At 41.0% G+C, this 14272-nt stretch overlaps 1 protein-coding gene across 2 annotated transcripts; it reads right to left on the bottom strand.

The window, feature by feature from the left end:
• Positions 1-4673: 4673 nt before the first annotated feature.
• Positions 4674-13250, bottom strand: LOC124146042 (transforming growth factor-beta-induced protein ig-h3-like). Of its 2 annotated transcripts, none has more exons than XM_046516097.2 (7): positions 13193-13250; positions 12052-12223; positions 8721-8941; positions 8382-8568; positions 7292-7390; positions 5716-5832; positions 4674-5119 (listed from the first exon to the last, which is right to left on the bottom strand). In XM_046516097.2, exons 2-7 carry the CDS (start codon positions 12200-12202, stop codon positions 4977-4979), a joined length of 918 nt encoding a protein of 305 aa, XP_046372053.1. In that variant the 5' UTR covers positions 12203-12223; positions 13193-13250; the 3' UTR covers positions 4674-4976. The 2 variants fall into 2 exon arrangements, with proteins under 2 accessions (XP_046372053.1, XP_048243942.1); XM_048387985.1 differs by having other exon boundaries at positions 8721-8914.
• Positions 13251-14272: the final 1022 nt, after the last annotated feature.

Here is a 14272-nt window from a genome sequence, read left to right as displayed (position 1 = left end):
CATTAAATCTTATTCAGTGTCACAGGAACTTTTGTTGTCAGTATATTATGTTTTTGGGTGTTATTGAGATACGAGTAGCATTACCCTTTAAGAATTTTTATTAGTAATTGGACATTGATTTATGAAAAATACAAAATACAGACAAAGTTCGTGGCTGTGGAGAATGGATCTTTGGGTGAGTGTTGAATGCCACTTACAAGTCTAGAAAATTAATTTACATAGATATGACAGGCCTGAATTAAAGAAGTTGTGGTTGATGCAAAACTATTACTGAATGTACAGAGAATATCAAAGACAAAGCGAATTATTTACTTCTTTCAAAATCATTTGACCTCACACTTAGAGTCAAATCTATCTCATTTTTTAACGCATAGTTCTCTAAAACTTACTGATTAGATAAGACTATATCAAGCTGTTTTAACTGTTACTCCTGTTTAAAGTCAAGGGTCAGCATTTTTTACATCATGAAACCGTGAAATCTTATTATTCATTTTGATTTCAATTTACAATAAAAACCGTGACACCTAGTCGGGAAACTAAACCTATTGATCCAAAGCGTTTTCCACGTCAGCAGGAACTTGTTTCCAACCAAACATTAATGGTTCTTATCGGTTCTGATCATCGGTGTGTCATGGTCACGAGACTGTATCGTTAATTTTTGAATGGGATATATAACGTCAAGACCAGAGCATAACCGATCTCGATAATTTGCCGAAACAGATTCCATTGGTCGTTTAAGGCAAAATAGCGGTGAACATTATATGAATTGATCACTGAAAATCAGTGATGACACCGGATTTTCGAAAAGCAAAGTCTCAATTTAAAGGTAATAGCACTAAGCCTTCCATATCTAAAATGACGATTACATGGCGTTTATCAGAAACATTGTAACCTCTGAGAAGAGGGAGGATCAGTCAGGTTACTTGGGGAAGGAGTTATTGGCCATTTCGTGGAAGGTCAGGCCTATACGTACTTAGGGATGCCGGTAAGGGACAAACATCAGAATCCCCATATCACGGAAATTCTTTGGGCAGAGTACAAATGTAGATTTAAGAAAATCTGGAGTTGAACGCTCACAATTTTTTTTTTAAATTAAAGTAAATACTTATACTGTACCCGTCCTTTCATATTCCTTTAGTGTTGTTGATTGGACGAAACAAGAAATAGAAGGTATTGACACCCCCACACGGAGAATCAAGTAAGACAATAGATCCAACCACTCTCGCTCTTCCCGTTATCGCTTATATTTACCAATCATATTGAGAGGGCGTGGTTTGATTAACGTGGAGGCTCTTCGTGATAGAATTGTATTGTTGCACACATGTATTTGTCCGATGATCCTCTTGTGATCCTCTTGTCAGGACTCAATATGAAAACAAGGCATTCCAGAGTTTTCTTACACGAGCCAAGTATGTGGGACATAATCTCAATGTCAGCGTTGATTTTGATGATACATGTACATGTAGGTGTACAGTTGGACGGTACAGAAATGATTGTCAATCAAGCGAAGTGCCATATCACATCCCCCAAAACAATCTGAGGCAATCTGAACGACCACTGCATCGAGTTTATGTGCATAGTGCTAAGAAGGTAAGCAACCCTGAACCTGACCTGAAAAGTGAAACAGGAGGCTTTCTGTTTGCTGCTCAGGACTAGTCACTTCCCACTCGAAACCCCTAATGTGTGATTTTGCATCAAAATGCGAATATGAAATTTAGATTATGCAATGAATTTAATGGGACTGTCCAACACATTGTCAGTGGATGCCCAGCTTTGGCACAAACACAGTATCTTAAGCGACATAATGGAGTGGGTCGATCATTTTATTACCGTCTTCGCCATGCTTGTGGTTTTGACACAGTGGTCCATCCATAGCACGACCCAGAACATGTAGAAGGCGTCACGGAAAATGATAAATACAAAATTCTTTGGAATGGCTGTATACAGCCTCAGACCTATCCAGCCAAACAAACCTGATCTTGTCCATTTTGATAAATCCAATGAAATTACATATATAATTGAATTTTCTGTCCCTTTTGACAAGATTCAGGAAAAACACTGCAAATATGCGCACCACGCTTTCGAAATGTCCCGCTTGCATCCATAGTACCAAGTTGTCCCACTCCCCATTGTTCTTGGTGCCTTAGGTGTGATACCTCCCAATCTGTTCACTGACATTGGGAGAGTATCTGGGTTTGTTGCCAGGAATACATCATCTGACAATCTGGGTAATGCAGAAGGCTGTAGTCCTGGAGAGTCTTCACATTCTCCGAAAAGTTCTGGTGGGTTTGAGGAGGCAGCGCTTCCTGGAAGAAGTCCCATTCGCTGTCTGGGCTGCGTGTAGACAGGGCAAGGGCTCTGAGCCGATGAGGGGCTTATATAATCAACCTGACTGTGCCAGGATCACCCAAACACTCTTTGCTGCATTTTTTATTTTAATCTGAACATAATAATAATGAGGCAATATGAAAAGCACCAAATTCCACATAACCGAGGGGCATAGGCAATGCGCAAGTTCAGCATATGTAAATATATTCAACAGAAAGGGGATAGTGAGATAATAAAAATATGCACATTTAGCTGTAGCGTTCAAAAAGGTATGTTTTGAGCCCAGACTTAAACACAGTCATACCAGATGCACTTTTGAGGCTAAAGGGAAGGGAGTTCCATAGCTTCGCACCATCACGAGAGAAGGATCGAGCACCGAAGTACTTTACTTTGTATTTTTGTACAAACAGGAGAGATTGTGGTCATGTAATCGGAGATTTCTGGCTGATTTCTATTGGAGAAACATTGCTTAAAGATGGGAAGGGCCAGTGTTATGAAGAGACTGCTAGGTAAGAGAGAGCATCCAATGTAGTGACTTCAAGATGGGGGCGACCAAAGTTCTAAATTTGTTCTTGTCTTTGTTAAGTGCGCAACAGTTATTTAAAACGCTTCTTTATATTGTAAAGTCAGTTTTGAAACATTACAATTCCAAAATATGCAAGAACACCAAAAGACAGTCGCTCTATCTTGTCAAATCAAGCATCTTCAAAAAATATTGAAAATTCCCTTTCTCTGGTCTAAAAATATATCTACACTAAATGCTACACTAAAGTGCAAACCGGCTACTATCTCTGACAGTAGAGAAATACTAGTAACCAGATATGATGATGGCAATTTTAAGCAATAACAACATGTGTTCGCGTTTCATGTGTTTTATACCTGAATGGTAAGATAATGCACGTTAAGTCGAAGAGGCATGATTGAACATTATGTGAATACCATTCTGTAAGGTTTTGGTTGTGGTAGCCCCCCTGGACTGCAATTGTGCGTGCGTGCGTAACTATTTGTACCAGTCCGGACTTATGCTGGTTTTATAGTGCTAACCACTATTTTGCACACTAAAATACGAATACCCCACTCAGACACATTATACCAACCAGTCTTTCTTTTGTAATATTTTGCAATATTTTGTTTTGTAATATGAACTAAAGGTCCCCAGTACTCCATACTTGTCCCCCCTGGAGATTCCAGGGGAGTATCACGGTACTTGTTCCTGTCTCCCCGTGGCTACAATGCCGGTAAGGGTCGGATGTCAGGCATCTTCCCGAGGCAAGTGAGTTAACTGACTATAAAAGTCAAGTTTCCACCCTTGCCGAACTAGGCTGGAATTCCTTGGCTCGACCGTAGCGCCACCAGTGGTTATTCCGAGTTATGTTCCTTCTAAGCCTCTCCTATGGACCAATCAGATTCCACCTCTCGTATCACTTTCATTTGATTCAAACAAAATGGTGGCGCCCAGTCAAAACGATCTGATTGATAATCAAGATCTATATTGTGATAAAACGGGTCTTACATAGCGAAGTGCATCAAATCACGTCAGCTACTTGATTAAAAACATGAAAAGACTTGGAAAATATCTGTTGACAACGAGTTGGCGGTGCATATGCTTTGCAAATCCTTCAATCGACAGAAATCTGCACGACATTTTACAAACCGGATTTCGATTTCGGTGCGCGATTTTGATTGGACTATGCATAGACTCGTTAGCCCAGCCAAAATGTAACTCCATAATACCAGCCTAGTTCGGCAAGGGTGGAAACTGGACTTTTATAGTCAGTTAACTCACTTGCCTCGGGAAGATGGATGTCAGGTGAATGCAAGCGCTTATATTTAGCAGTATATGCATCCAGTTTACAGTACCAGATCAACAGAACTTCTGCACGATTTTTATCCTTTCAGCTCCTGCTGGTGATGTACGTACGCTACACAGCTGCAAAAACGTAGCCGCTAGCATTCTCCTGACTGCCGACCCTTACCTGGATTGTAACAACGTGGATCAAAACTCACTGGTGATGTTTATCGCTACCAAAAATGATATTTCTTGAAAAGCGCACTTTGCAATTTTGTCATCGCTGCCAGTAATCTACCTTATCGTCGGACCGGCTGTTTTCACCTAAAAATTATTCGCACACATGTACCTATCTTCATTAATTAAAAATCGCGATATTTCGTGCCTCTGTTTCATCTGGCGAGGACTATAGAAGGTTTACACTCACGTTACCATCTCATCCTACCGGTAAACCATTATGATGATGTCCCACTTTTTCTTGTAGTTGATTCTGAGCAAGGAATTCATAGGACATTCTAAACCTGCATCTTTTAACAAAAACACTTAAGGCAAATAGTTTTGATAATGTATTTATCAACAATTAAATGGTTCAAGTCCGAGAAATCACTCGAATCAATTGATTCCGGAAGCAGAATGAACTAATTCCCAACGTGTCTCCATAACATGACCATTCGCCGCAGTGGGTACCGAAGTATGCTTCGAATAATGGTATCCTTGGAACATATATTTTCTGGTTGAGCAGGACCGAAGCCCCAGCAACACTCACGTCGATTAGGATGAGTTCCGTGCAAATGACAAAATATACGGTAGTTCACGTAAACATATCTTTAATTAGAATGTGGTGTCTCCAATCTTGGTTTTAGCCGATTATCCTGTTAAGATCTCCAATGAACGGCCATGTATACTTCACTCCACTGATGGCATGAATGACGCCATTAGTTGCAAGCCAATCCTGGTTCCAGACGCTTCCATCAAATGGTGTAATCCAGAACAAATGGTTACCTGTTAAGATTGAGTGAGTGAGTGAGATGGTGGTTGAGTGTTAACTGTTAAGACACTTATACCATGAACACTTACTTAAAGTTATATCTATGCCACTACAAGTATCCTACATGGGAGTACCAATATCGCCGCCTAATGGGTGTTTGTCATTGCGGACACGTGAAGTAGAAATATTTCTCGACAATGTACCCCAATTGCAACCAACACCCTCTGCACAAATGTCTCGCTCGAGCTGCATGTTCCTCGAGAATTTGTGGGCCTTGAGTGGACAGTGAAAGACGCTGTTTCCTCGAACAGTTCAATCATACACGGGAGTTGTATACATGTAATATAACTCATGTATTTGTCTGCAAGTGCTCTTCCACACGAGGACTCGTCTTTAGAGAGTATATAAAGGAACAGTTGAGAGAAAACTATCAAGTACATATCATTTCATATACAACGTATAGTCGGGGCTAGAGCAGGTAAACCGTTCAGAATCAGTATGGAAATTGAAGAAAAATGCCCAACTGAGGTTAACTCTGAGACTGATGGCTTAAGAATGTAACTCTGCTGGTCAATCGTTCTAGCAGTGAAATAAAGAAGTTAACACTTGCCGTATTCGTGGACAGTGTAGGTAATGTCGTATTTTGGGTTGTCATCGTGGATGTCCTCTTTATTATACCAGCCATAACTGTAGTAGACGCCTGGCAGGATGTGGAATTCCACCAATGCTGGGAGTAGATTGTGCGGCGAATATACAAGACAGTGTAGGGAAATTGGTGAAAAAAGATCATATCATTATATTACAAAATTTTACTTTTTGAGAAGTGAAAAACAGAATTCCAAGCTCATGTATGAGCTTTTGAGGTGTGTAGACACTAGTCAACAATGTTGCTGAAGAAAGCATCACTCACCTTGAAGGGGGGGACTGATGTTAAATAACGTATCACTCACCTTGTAGCATCTACATGTTGTTGAAGAAAGCATCACTCACCTAGAAGCATGGAATCTTTGCTGACGAAAATATCACTCACCTTGTAGCATAGACATGTTTTGGAAGAAAGCACCAGCCACCTCGTGGCATGGGATGGTTGTTGAATAAAAGCGACAACGCCATTTCAACATTCACAATAAATCTCTCGATTGTACAGTTCCGACGATTTCATGAGCATGCATACATGTACGTAAATGGCAACGCTGATACTCGTCACAAACACATGCCAAAGCAAGTCAATTGTTCACCTGAAGAAACACGAGAATATAAGCCTTGCTTTGTACTATCACTGAAAGATACCAGAGATTGCGGTCCCAGTATTGTGACAAGACAATTGCGTGGCAGTGGTTCTGTTTCAACCCACCTTAAATTTCCAATATTATATCACTAAATAAACTACACAAGAGAGGAATCTCGGCACACACAGGTTTATTCAAATACCACAATTTCCTATAGACATTCGACAATTCATGCAGACCACGTGAAAAAACAAACAAATGGCCGCTCTTCACAGACTCCAAACAAAATGTGTAGTAATAGTGAGACTGACTGACATTACAGGTGGCCCGATACATTTTCCTGTTGCCCTAGGCCGTGTGTGACTTCAAAGTAAACCTTCTGAGCAAGACTGTCGTAACCAAAGCACTCTACCGCTCTATAGTCGCCAAGGGAGGCAACTCCTCATAATCCCGAAACTGGCCGTGTACGGCCCCAGGGTCTCAAACCAAATCAGCAACCACCTCGCCGCTCCCTCGGGAAGAGTCGTGCGCTGAACGAAGGACCAACGTTAAAAAACGGCCAAGCATAAAAAATCGTTACAGGAACATATAGTACATGCCAAAATAGGAAATTGAATCGGACATAACTTTTCGTCACCGACCCATTAATTTTGGATATGACATCCACATGTCTGCCATAAACCTTTTCTGAGGCTTTGAATGTTGTAACCTTGGTCAAACAACTTTTGATCAAGATTCGTATGACGCTCTTTGAAATCTTAGCAAAAAAGCATGCTCGATTGTAAAACCATCACCCACCTCGTAGGAGTGGGCTGTTGTGGAAGAAAGAATAACTTACCTTGTAGCATGGGATGTTGTTGAATAAGCAATCACTAACCTTGTAGAATTGGAATAATGTTGACGAATGCACCACTCACCTGGTAACAGGGGAATGGTTTTGAACAAAGCATCACTCACCTCGTAGCAGGGGTACGTTGTTAAACAAAGCATCTGTTCTAGTTTTATTCATTTTAAGAAATGCGTCATCAGAAGGAGCAAGGACTGTGATGTTGTCTTCTGTGGAGAAAACGTTCGTTCGTAAATTTTCAAAATAAATATTAAAATTGAATTGACATATGGTATAACATAATGAAATTGAACAAATGAACTCCGACCTTAAACCTTAACATTAACATGGTGTCTTGAACCCAGCGTATCATATCAATGTTAATCGTAAACCTTTGTACTTAGTGCAGGACCCGTGAAGATACCGGAGTAGAACAGGTCTTCAGCAACCCATGCTTGCCGTAAAAGGTGACTATGCTTGTCGTAAAAGGCGACTAACGGGATCGGGTGGTCAGGCTCGCTGACTAGGTTGATGCATGTCATCGATCCCAATTGCGTGGATCGATGCTCATAATATCAATCACTGTATTGTCTGGTCCAGGCTCGATTATTTACAGACCGCCGTCATATAGCTGGAATATTGCTGAGTGCGGCGTTAAACAACAAACCAACCAACTTACCAACTTAGTGCAGCGTAATACTATTATGTCACTGGCAAATAACTTTTAGTAGCGAACTTTAACGGAAACTAGTATATCAATGTTGTCTAACGTTTAACCATGTATTTGAACGCAGCGTATAGTCAATATTATACGTTTACCTTGGTTTCAAATCAACGGTTACCTGTGTACTCTACTGCAGCGAATTAAATCAATGTTGTACAACGGTTGCCTGTGTACTCTACTGCAGCGAATCAAATCAATGTTGTACAACGGTTACCTGTGTACTCTACTGCAGCGAATTAAATCAATGTTGTACAACGGTTACCTGTGTACTCTACTGCAGCGAATTAAATCAATGTTGTACAACGGTTACCTGTGTACTCTACTGCAGCGAATTAAATCAATGTTGTACAACGTTTACCTGTGTACTCTACTGCAGCAAATTAAATCAATGTTGTACAACGGTTACCTGTGAAGATGAACCCTTCGTATCATGTTAACGCAAGGTATTAAGCTATTTAACACCGACATTCTTTGATATTATGTAAGGTGCTTCGAACCTTTAAGTTTGTTCGTCATTCCTGACAAGGCGGCAGCAGTGAGAAACTTGGAGTACGTGGAGTCCTGTTGTAGACTTTTGACAATATCACCACTAGGAGCGGCCAGGGTAGTGCTCAGCAGATATATATGTCCGTTGGAGACGCTCAGGTTCGATTCCGTGAGGACGACGCCGTTGACAACAGTCACCTGCAGGTAAGCAGCAAAATCAACATTAAACATAGGGAGAGGCAAAGAGGAAATATGACACAAACAAACAGAAACGCTAGAATAAACAAACAAATTTAAATGATAGCATTAGGACTGTTAAACAGTGTGGACGCCATGTTACAGAGACGGACCTTGTTGTGGGGGTAGGTGACCATGCGTACAGGTTTTGATGCCAGGGTGTTGACTTTCTCCCCTGTCCAGTGGCGGTGCGTGTTCCCAGTGTACGGCACAATGTGATACTTGACCAGAGCCTTCAACTGGGGCAGGTTCTCTTTCAGGTATAGCTGCGAAATCATCTGCTCGGGAAGCAGTTGAAATGCCGCGTCTACCGGGGCGAACACGGTGTATTTTCCTTCAGAATGAAAACAGGTAGTGTAATTTGTAACTGCGAATACATGTTTTATCTGCCAAAGATTAATCAAAAACAATTGTAAAAATCAAAGTAGACAGAAATGACGAGATTGATTAACATTCCAGCCACAAACTGTGGCGTGTATCAGGTGATTGTTTAATTTATGCACATAACTTGACATGCCCACAAAGTCAGCAGCCTATCATCGCAGAGTAGCATGAAGAAAATCCTGTCGATCAAGGCAAGTGGCGAAAAGAACTGCAACATTCAAACTGTAACGAACGGGAACCAATCTCATTAAAATCAGATCTTAGTTCTCGCTACCGCTAAAGAAAGATCTGAGGACATCCCATTAGGGGTCACGTCAGAGCGACCTTGCGCGAACTTTGACCGACCAATGGGATGACCAATCAGAAGGCAGCTTTCTCGTGCTTTACGGCACTAATTTCAAATTGGTGACTACGCTTCGAAACATATTTTGACAAATTCTCGATTACAAATAACAAAACCTGAACAAAAGAACAATCTGGAATGGCTAATAGATGGTCTAGATTGTATGGATTTAGTCATTAAACCCGTAACTATCGTTCGGAGTTAAAGTTTTCGAAGTTGCATGAATAGAAATCACATTCCGACTGTCACTTTCATAATCTGGCAAGCGATGCTCTGATAGGTCAAATGAAAGGTCGTTCTGACGTGTCCCGTAATGGGATGTCCTCAGATCTTTGTTTAGCGATAGCGAGAATTGAGGTCTGATTTTAATGAGATTGAACGGGAACAAATACATGTCAGGGAGAAAGCTGATGTTTCAAATGACTTGGTCAGTGACCGCCAGAAACAAACATCAAGACACAGTTGGAAATATGAGAGTTAGAAATAAAAACCCGAAGACATGACATATTAGGAACCCAGCCTGCGAAAAAACTACAGCAGACTGAGCTGTTGGAACAGGAATTCCTTTAACTGTAATTGTGATTCCCCGACATTCCCTAGTGGTGAAAGTAATCCACTCGGTGATCGTGGCTTACTTTTTTAATATTCATCGGGAAATGAAAGGAATAACACGTCACCAATTCATCTAATTAGAATACAGTAATGACAACACAACGGAAGTTTAATTATATCAGTGTGAACCTCGGGTTTGTTGTCTATGACCTTTCGTTTGGTGTTTATGGCAACGTTGGCAACAGACGAATGCAGTGAGAGACCATCCTCGGAGTGACAGGCCACGCGTAACCAATAATCGACAAGACAACTGGATTCGAACAACACACCTACGAAAGCGATTCCAGCCAGCAACAGTGAGTGCAAGAAGCATCCCTGGCCTTCGACGAATATCTTTACAAACCGTACGTCGCCGCCTCAAATGTGCAGGGATTGTCGCAAGAAGACCCGCCAGATGTCCCATTTTGACAGGAAACCACCGTCAAGCACGCTGAACGGCCATGCGGTGGGGACAAGTTCTATTCACTGACGAGTCTCGTTTCCACCTCAGCCACAGCGATGGACGGATTCGAGTGTACCGACGTCGAGGTGAACGTTACGTCAATCATTGTGACATGGAAGAAGATCGGTTCGGGGGCGGCAGCGTTATGGTATGGGGTGGGACAGAGGACCCGTTTGACAGTGGTAGAGGGATATCTCAATGGACAGAGCTACCGCGACGAGATCATCGGCCCTGTTGTTCTACCGTTTTTGCGTCGTCATGGCCCAGGCATCACCTTTCAACATGACAACGCCCGGTCTCATATTGCTCGACTTGTTCAGGAATCTCTTCAACAAAACAACGTGAATGTCATCCCCTGGCCGGCTCGCACCAATCGAGCACATGTGGGATGAGATGGATCGGCGCCTTCGACGTCAACCACGTGTTTCACAGACACTCCAGGAACTTCGAAACATGCTCCAGCACATATGGACAGATATCCCACAGGACTTTGTGCGATGCCTAGTCCATTCCATGAGACAAAGATGTGTTGCTTGCATCGCAACCAGAGGTGGACACACACGCTATTGATTTGTAAATTGACATTTTGGCATGTTCATGTTTTATTAATGAAATTACACATTTTCTGAAGTCAGTATGGTAAATTAAACCATTTGAACACTTACAGGAGTCTTTTATCTGTTGCAAACCGATTTTTTTTCAGATTTGGTAAAAAACATAACTTTGCATTAAATCTTATTCAATGTCACAGGAACTTTTGTTGTTCAGTATAGGTAGTTGCAGCAATATTGTTCTACGACCCCTAATCCAGCAACTGTGTCAGAAATAAGAATAACATCATCAGCAAAAAGTAAAAGGAACAAATGTACTATGTCGGGGTGAAACTGGAACCGAAACTACAAGATGCTTTAAGTTCCTCTGCCAAAAGTTGGGTCTGAGTACAGAACCTTGGCGAACACACACAAGTCTGTGTAAAGGTTAATATATTTAACACATGAGCTGACTTTAGAATAAATAGGCTGGATATGTTTAAACATTTTGGATGAAATACCCCTTCTCTGTAGTACATTTTTCCAATTTTGTTCTATTAACAGAATTGGATGCTTTAAAACCGCTGATTATGAAGACTCTCACTACGAAGAGAGTCACACTCTTTGTCAAAACACCTCTGAGTTTTAGACTTACAAAAATCATAAGTTACTTTTATAATGCTAGAAGCACCAGATATAGCTTCCGTGAGGATGTTAATAATAATTTTCATCACAATTGTGCCTTTTACGCCCAATGGAATCTGTTTCGAAACAGACAATCGAAACTGGCTATTCTTTGGCGTTGATATTTTTTATACGATTCGGATGATATTAGCATGTCATTGGATGATGATAATATGGATAGGTAGACACGAGATATTACAGCCCCCGGAAATTTGCCATCTCCCCAGCGAATATCAAATGGTGTAAGTGTAATATAATTATAACGAGCTTATCTTGAAACGTTTAGCAAAGGTAACATATCTTATAGTTTAGCCGCATCACGTGCGGATCCTGGCACGCATAAGGGGAACAACTCTGAAAAAAGTGAGATAAGCTAACACTGATAGGGATATTTGGCAAATAGAAATATATAACATGTTCATACATCCATACCTTTCGTGTGGACATACCCGTGTTTAGGAGACTCTCCAGTCCAGCTCTTCGTACGAGACTTGAAAAGGACATGATGTCGTACCTGGAAGCCAGTGCCTCCATGATAGTTCGCGCAGCAACATCACAGACGCCAAGCAGAATCAGCCCCCACACGACGTGCACGTTCATTGCGGCACCAAGTGAGTTACCCTAGAAATGTGTGTTATTTCGAGAATTCATTAATTTTGGTAATTTAATTTCCTGTTTTTCGTTTTCCTAAATTACCAAAATTACAGAGAATATCGATTCTGGGCCACATTTTGTTTCTCACGCCATCAACGAAGTCACCGGGCCTGACCACCCAGTCTATTTGGTCGCCTCTTCCGACCAGCATGGGTTGCTGGGTGAGAGTCTGAGCCAGAAAAAAACAGTGATGACCTATTCTGACCCGGAATCTCAGTGGATAACTGAACTGAACATTATTTACACCCAGGTCACTAGCAGCAGCATTAGAGGTGTGTGAGTGTGTGAGTTTGGTTTTAACGCCGCTTTTAACGGTATTCCAGTTATATCACGGCGTGTCAGCTTAATGTGGGAGGAACTTCCGAAGTGATGCAGGTCTCAGATGTTTACCACTTTGGTGAAACCAACGAGCACGGGTATGGTGCTGATAAACCTAGAAACATAATCGGGGCGAACCGGGATTCGAACCCACAATCATAGATTTCAGGCGTGCCCAAGGGACGCAACTTTGCACAGCGAATCGCGGCGCCTTAGACCACTGGGCAACCTAGGCATTAGAGGTACAATTCAAGTATGTGGATGCATGTGAATAAGAACAATAATACTATGACAAAACATCACACATTTGATCGTTTCTGTTATGATAATCTTACCTACAAAAACGTATATACGTTAAGTTATATATATATGGACACGAGCTGAACTAGTAACTGTGCTGTGTTTAGGTCTTCCAGTGCGAGGTATCCACGTCTGGGCAAGGTTAAAATCATTACGAGAGAAAGTATGCCTTTTTGATGTTCTGAATAACTATACAACGACAGGTTCATTTTAAGAGAGAAATACATATACGATAAAATTCAATTTGACTTCAATGCCTCTTATGCTATCTTTCTAAATGAATATACTAGTCATTTATGAAATAGTTACATTACTCACCGAGATCCTTTGTGGCTACACCAGCTCTCCCATGTTAATATAAGCTAGTGTTATCATCGGGAACGTGGGGTTATCAAGGGTTGTACTTGGGGTTGGAAACCAAGACTCGCGCTGCAGATAATCAGTTTAAAGAGCTAAATTTACAATTTAAAGTCTATATCTTGCAATACTTGTCATGTTTATCTAAAATATCTGAGACAGAAAGAACACAAGAAATGAACTCTATATAACATATGTTTACTTACTCATGTATGGGTTTGAGAATTCGGTGTAAATTGAAAGGTGTCCTGTCTATAATCATGTTTGAGAATGTCTTACGACACCATTTGCAGTTTTAAAGAAATATTACTACTTGGCATGGGACGCCGGGAATTGGAAAAAAACCATAACAGAGGAATAGACAAACAACGGGCATCACATCCTTACGCGTAATGGGTATTTTGGCCATAAAGGGGTTTAGCCAGTTCCGGCCAAAACTGGGATAGCCTAAAAATAACAGGTCTGTTTTAGTTTATTTCGCAATTCTAGACCATAATACAAGGCTTTGTTGGCCATATATGGACAGTACATTCAGATCAACAATAACCCTTTACAATTTCGCCTTGTCGTCCTTCAACGAACAAGTCTAATTGGCCTCAACATCACGATGACTGGTGTGGTTTATGAGATTGGACATATTGATAATGCAGTAAACGCTAATAATTAATTTATGTGGTTTTTAAACTGTCCAAAGAAACACAAAACATGATATGCATGTCTACATTCGAAATTCGTCGGCGTGAGACCCTAATTAGTCACACAGAATTGCCTTGATATCAGCACATCGTAGAACAAATCCCTACATGTAGTACATCTCGATCTACACAGTACTGTAATTATTATAGTGCAGGGAGCACAATCATCAATGTTGGAATCATGACCTGCTCTAAAACACTGTCATTATTTCATTAAGGAATGAGTCACATGGCCAGCTATCCTATTCTCCAAAACTAATTCGTTGATTAAACAGACAACTTTAAACATTAGTTTGCTCAACAACTTACTTTTTCATCAGGATCATGTCAATTGGGGATTGTCGAT

This window comes from Haliotis rufescens, unplaced genomic scaffold, assembly GCF_023055435.1.
Source record: "Haliotis rufescens isolate VD_foot unplaced genomic scaffold, xgHalRufe1.0.p SCAF_7, whole genome shotgun sequence".
Classification (NCBI taxonomy): Eukaryota; Metazoa; Mollusca; class Gastropoda; order Lepetellida; family Haliotidae; genus Haliotis; species Haliotis rufescens.
Note: the sequence above shows the minus strand (reverse complement) of the source record. Positions and strands in the feature narration are given on the sequence as shown.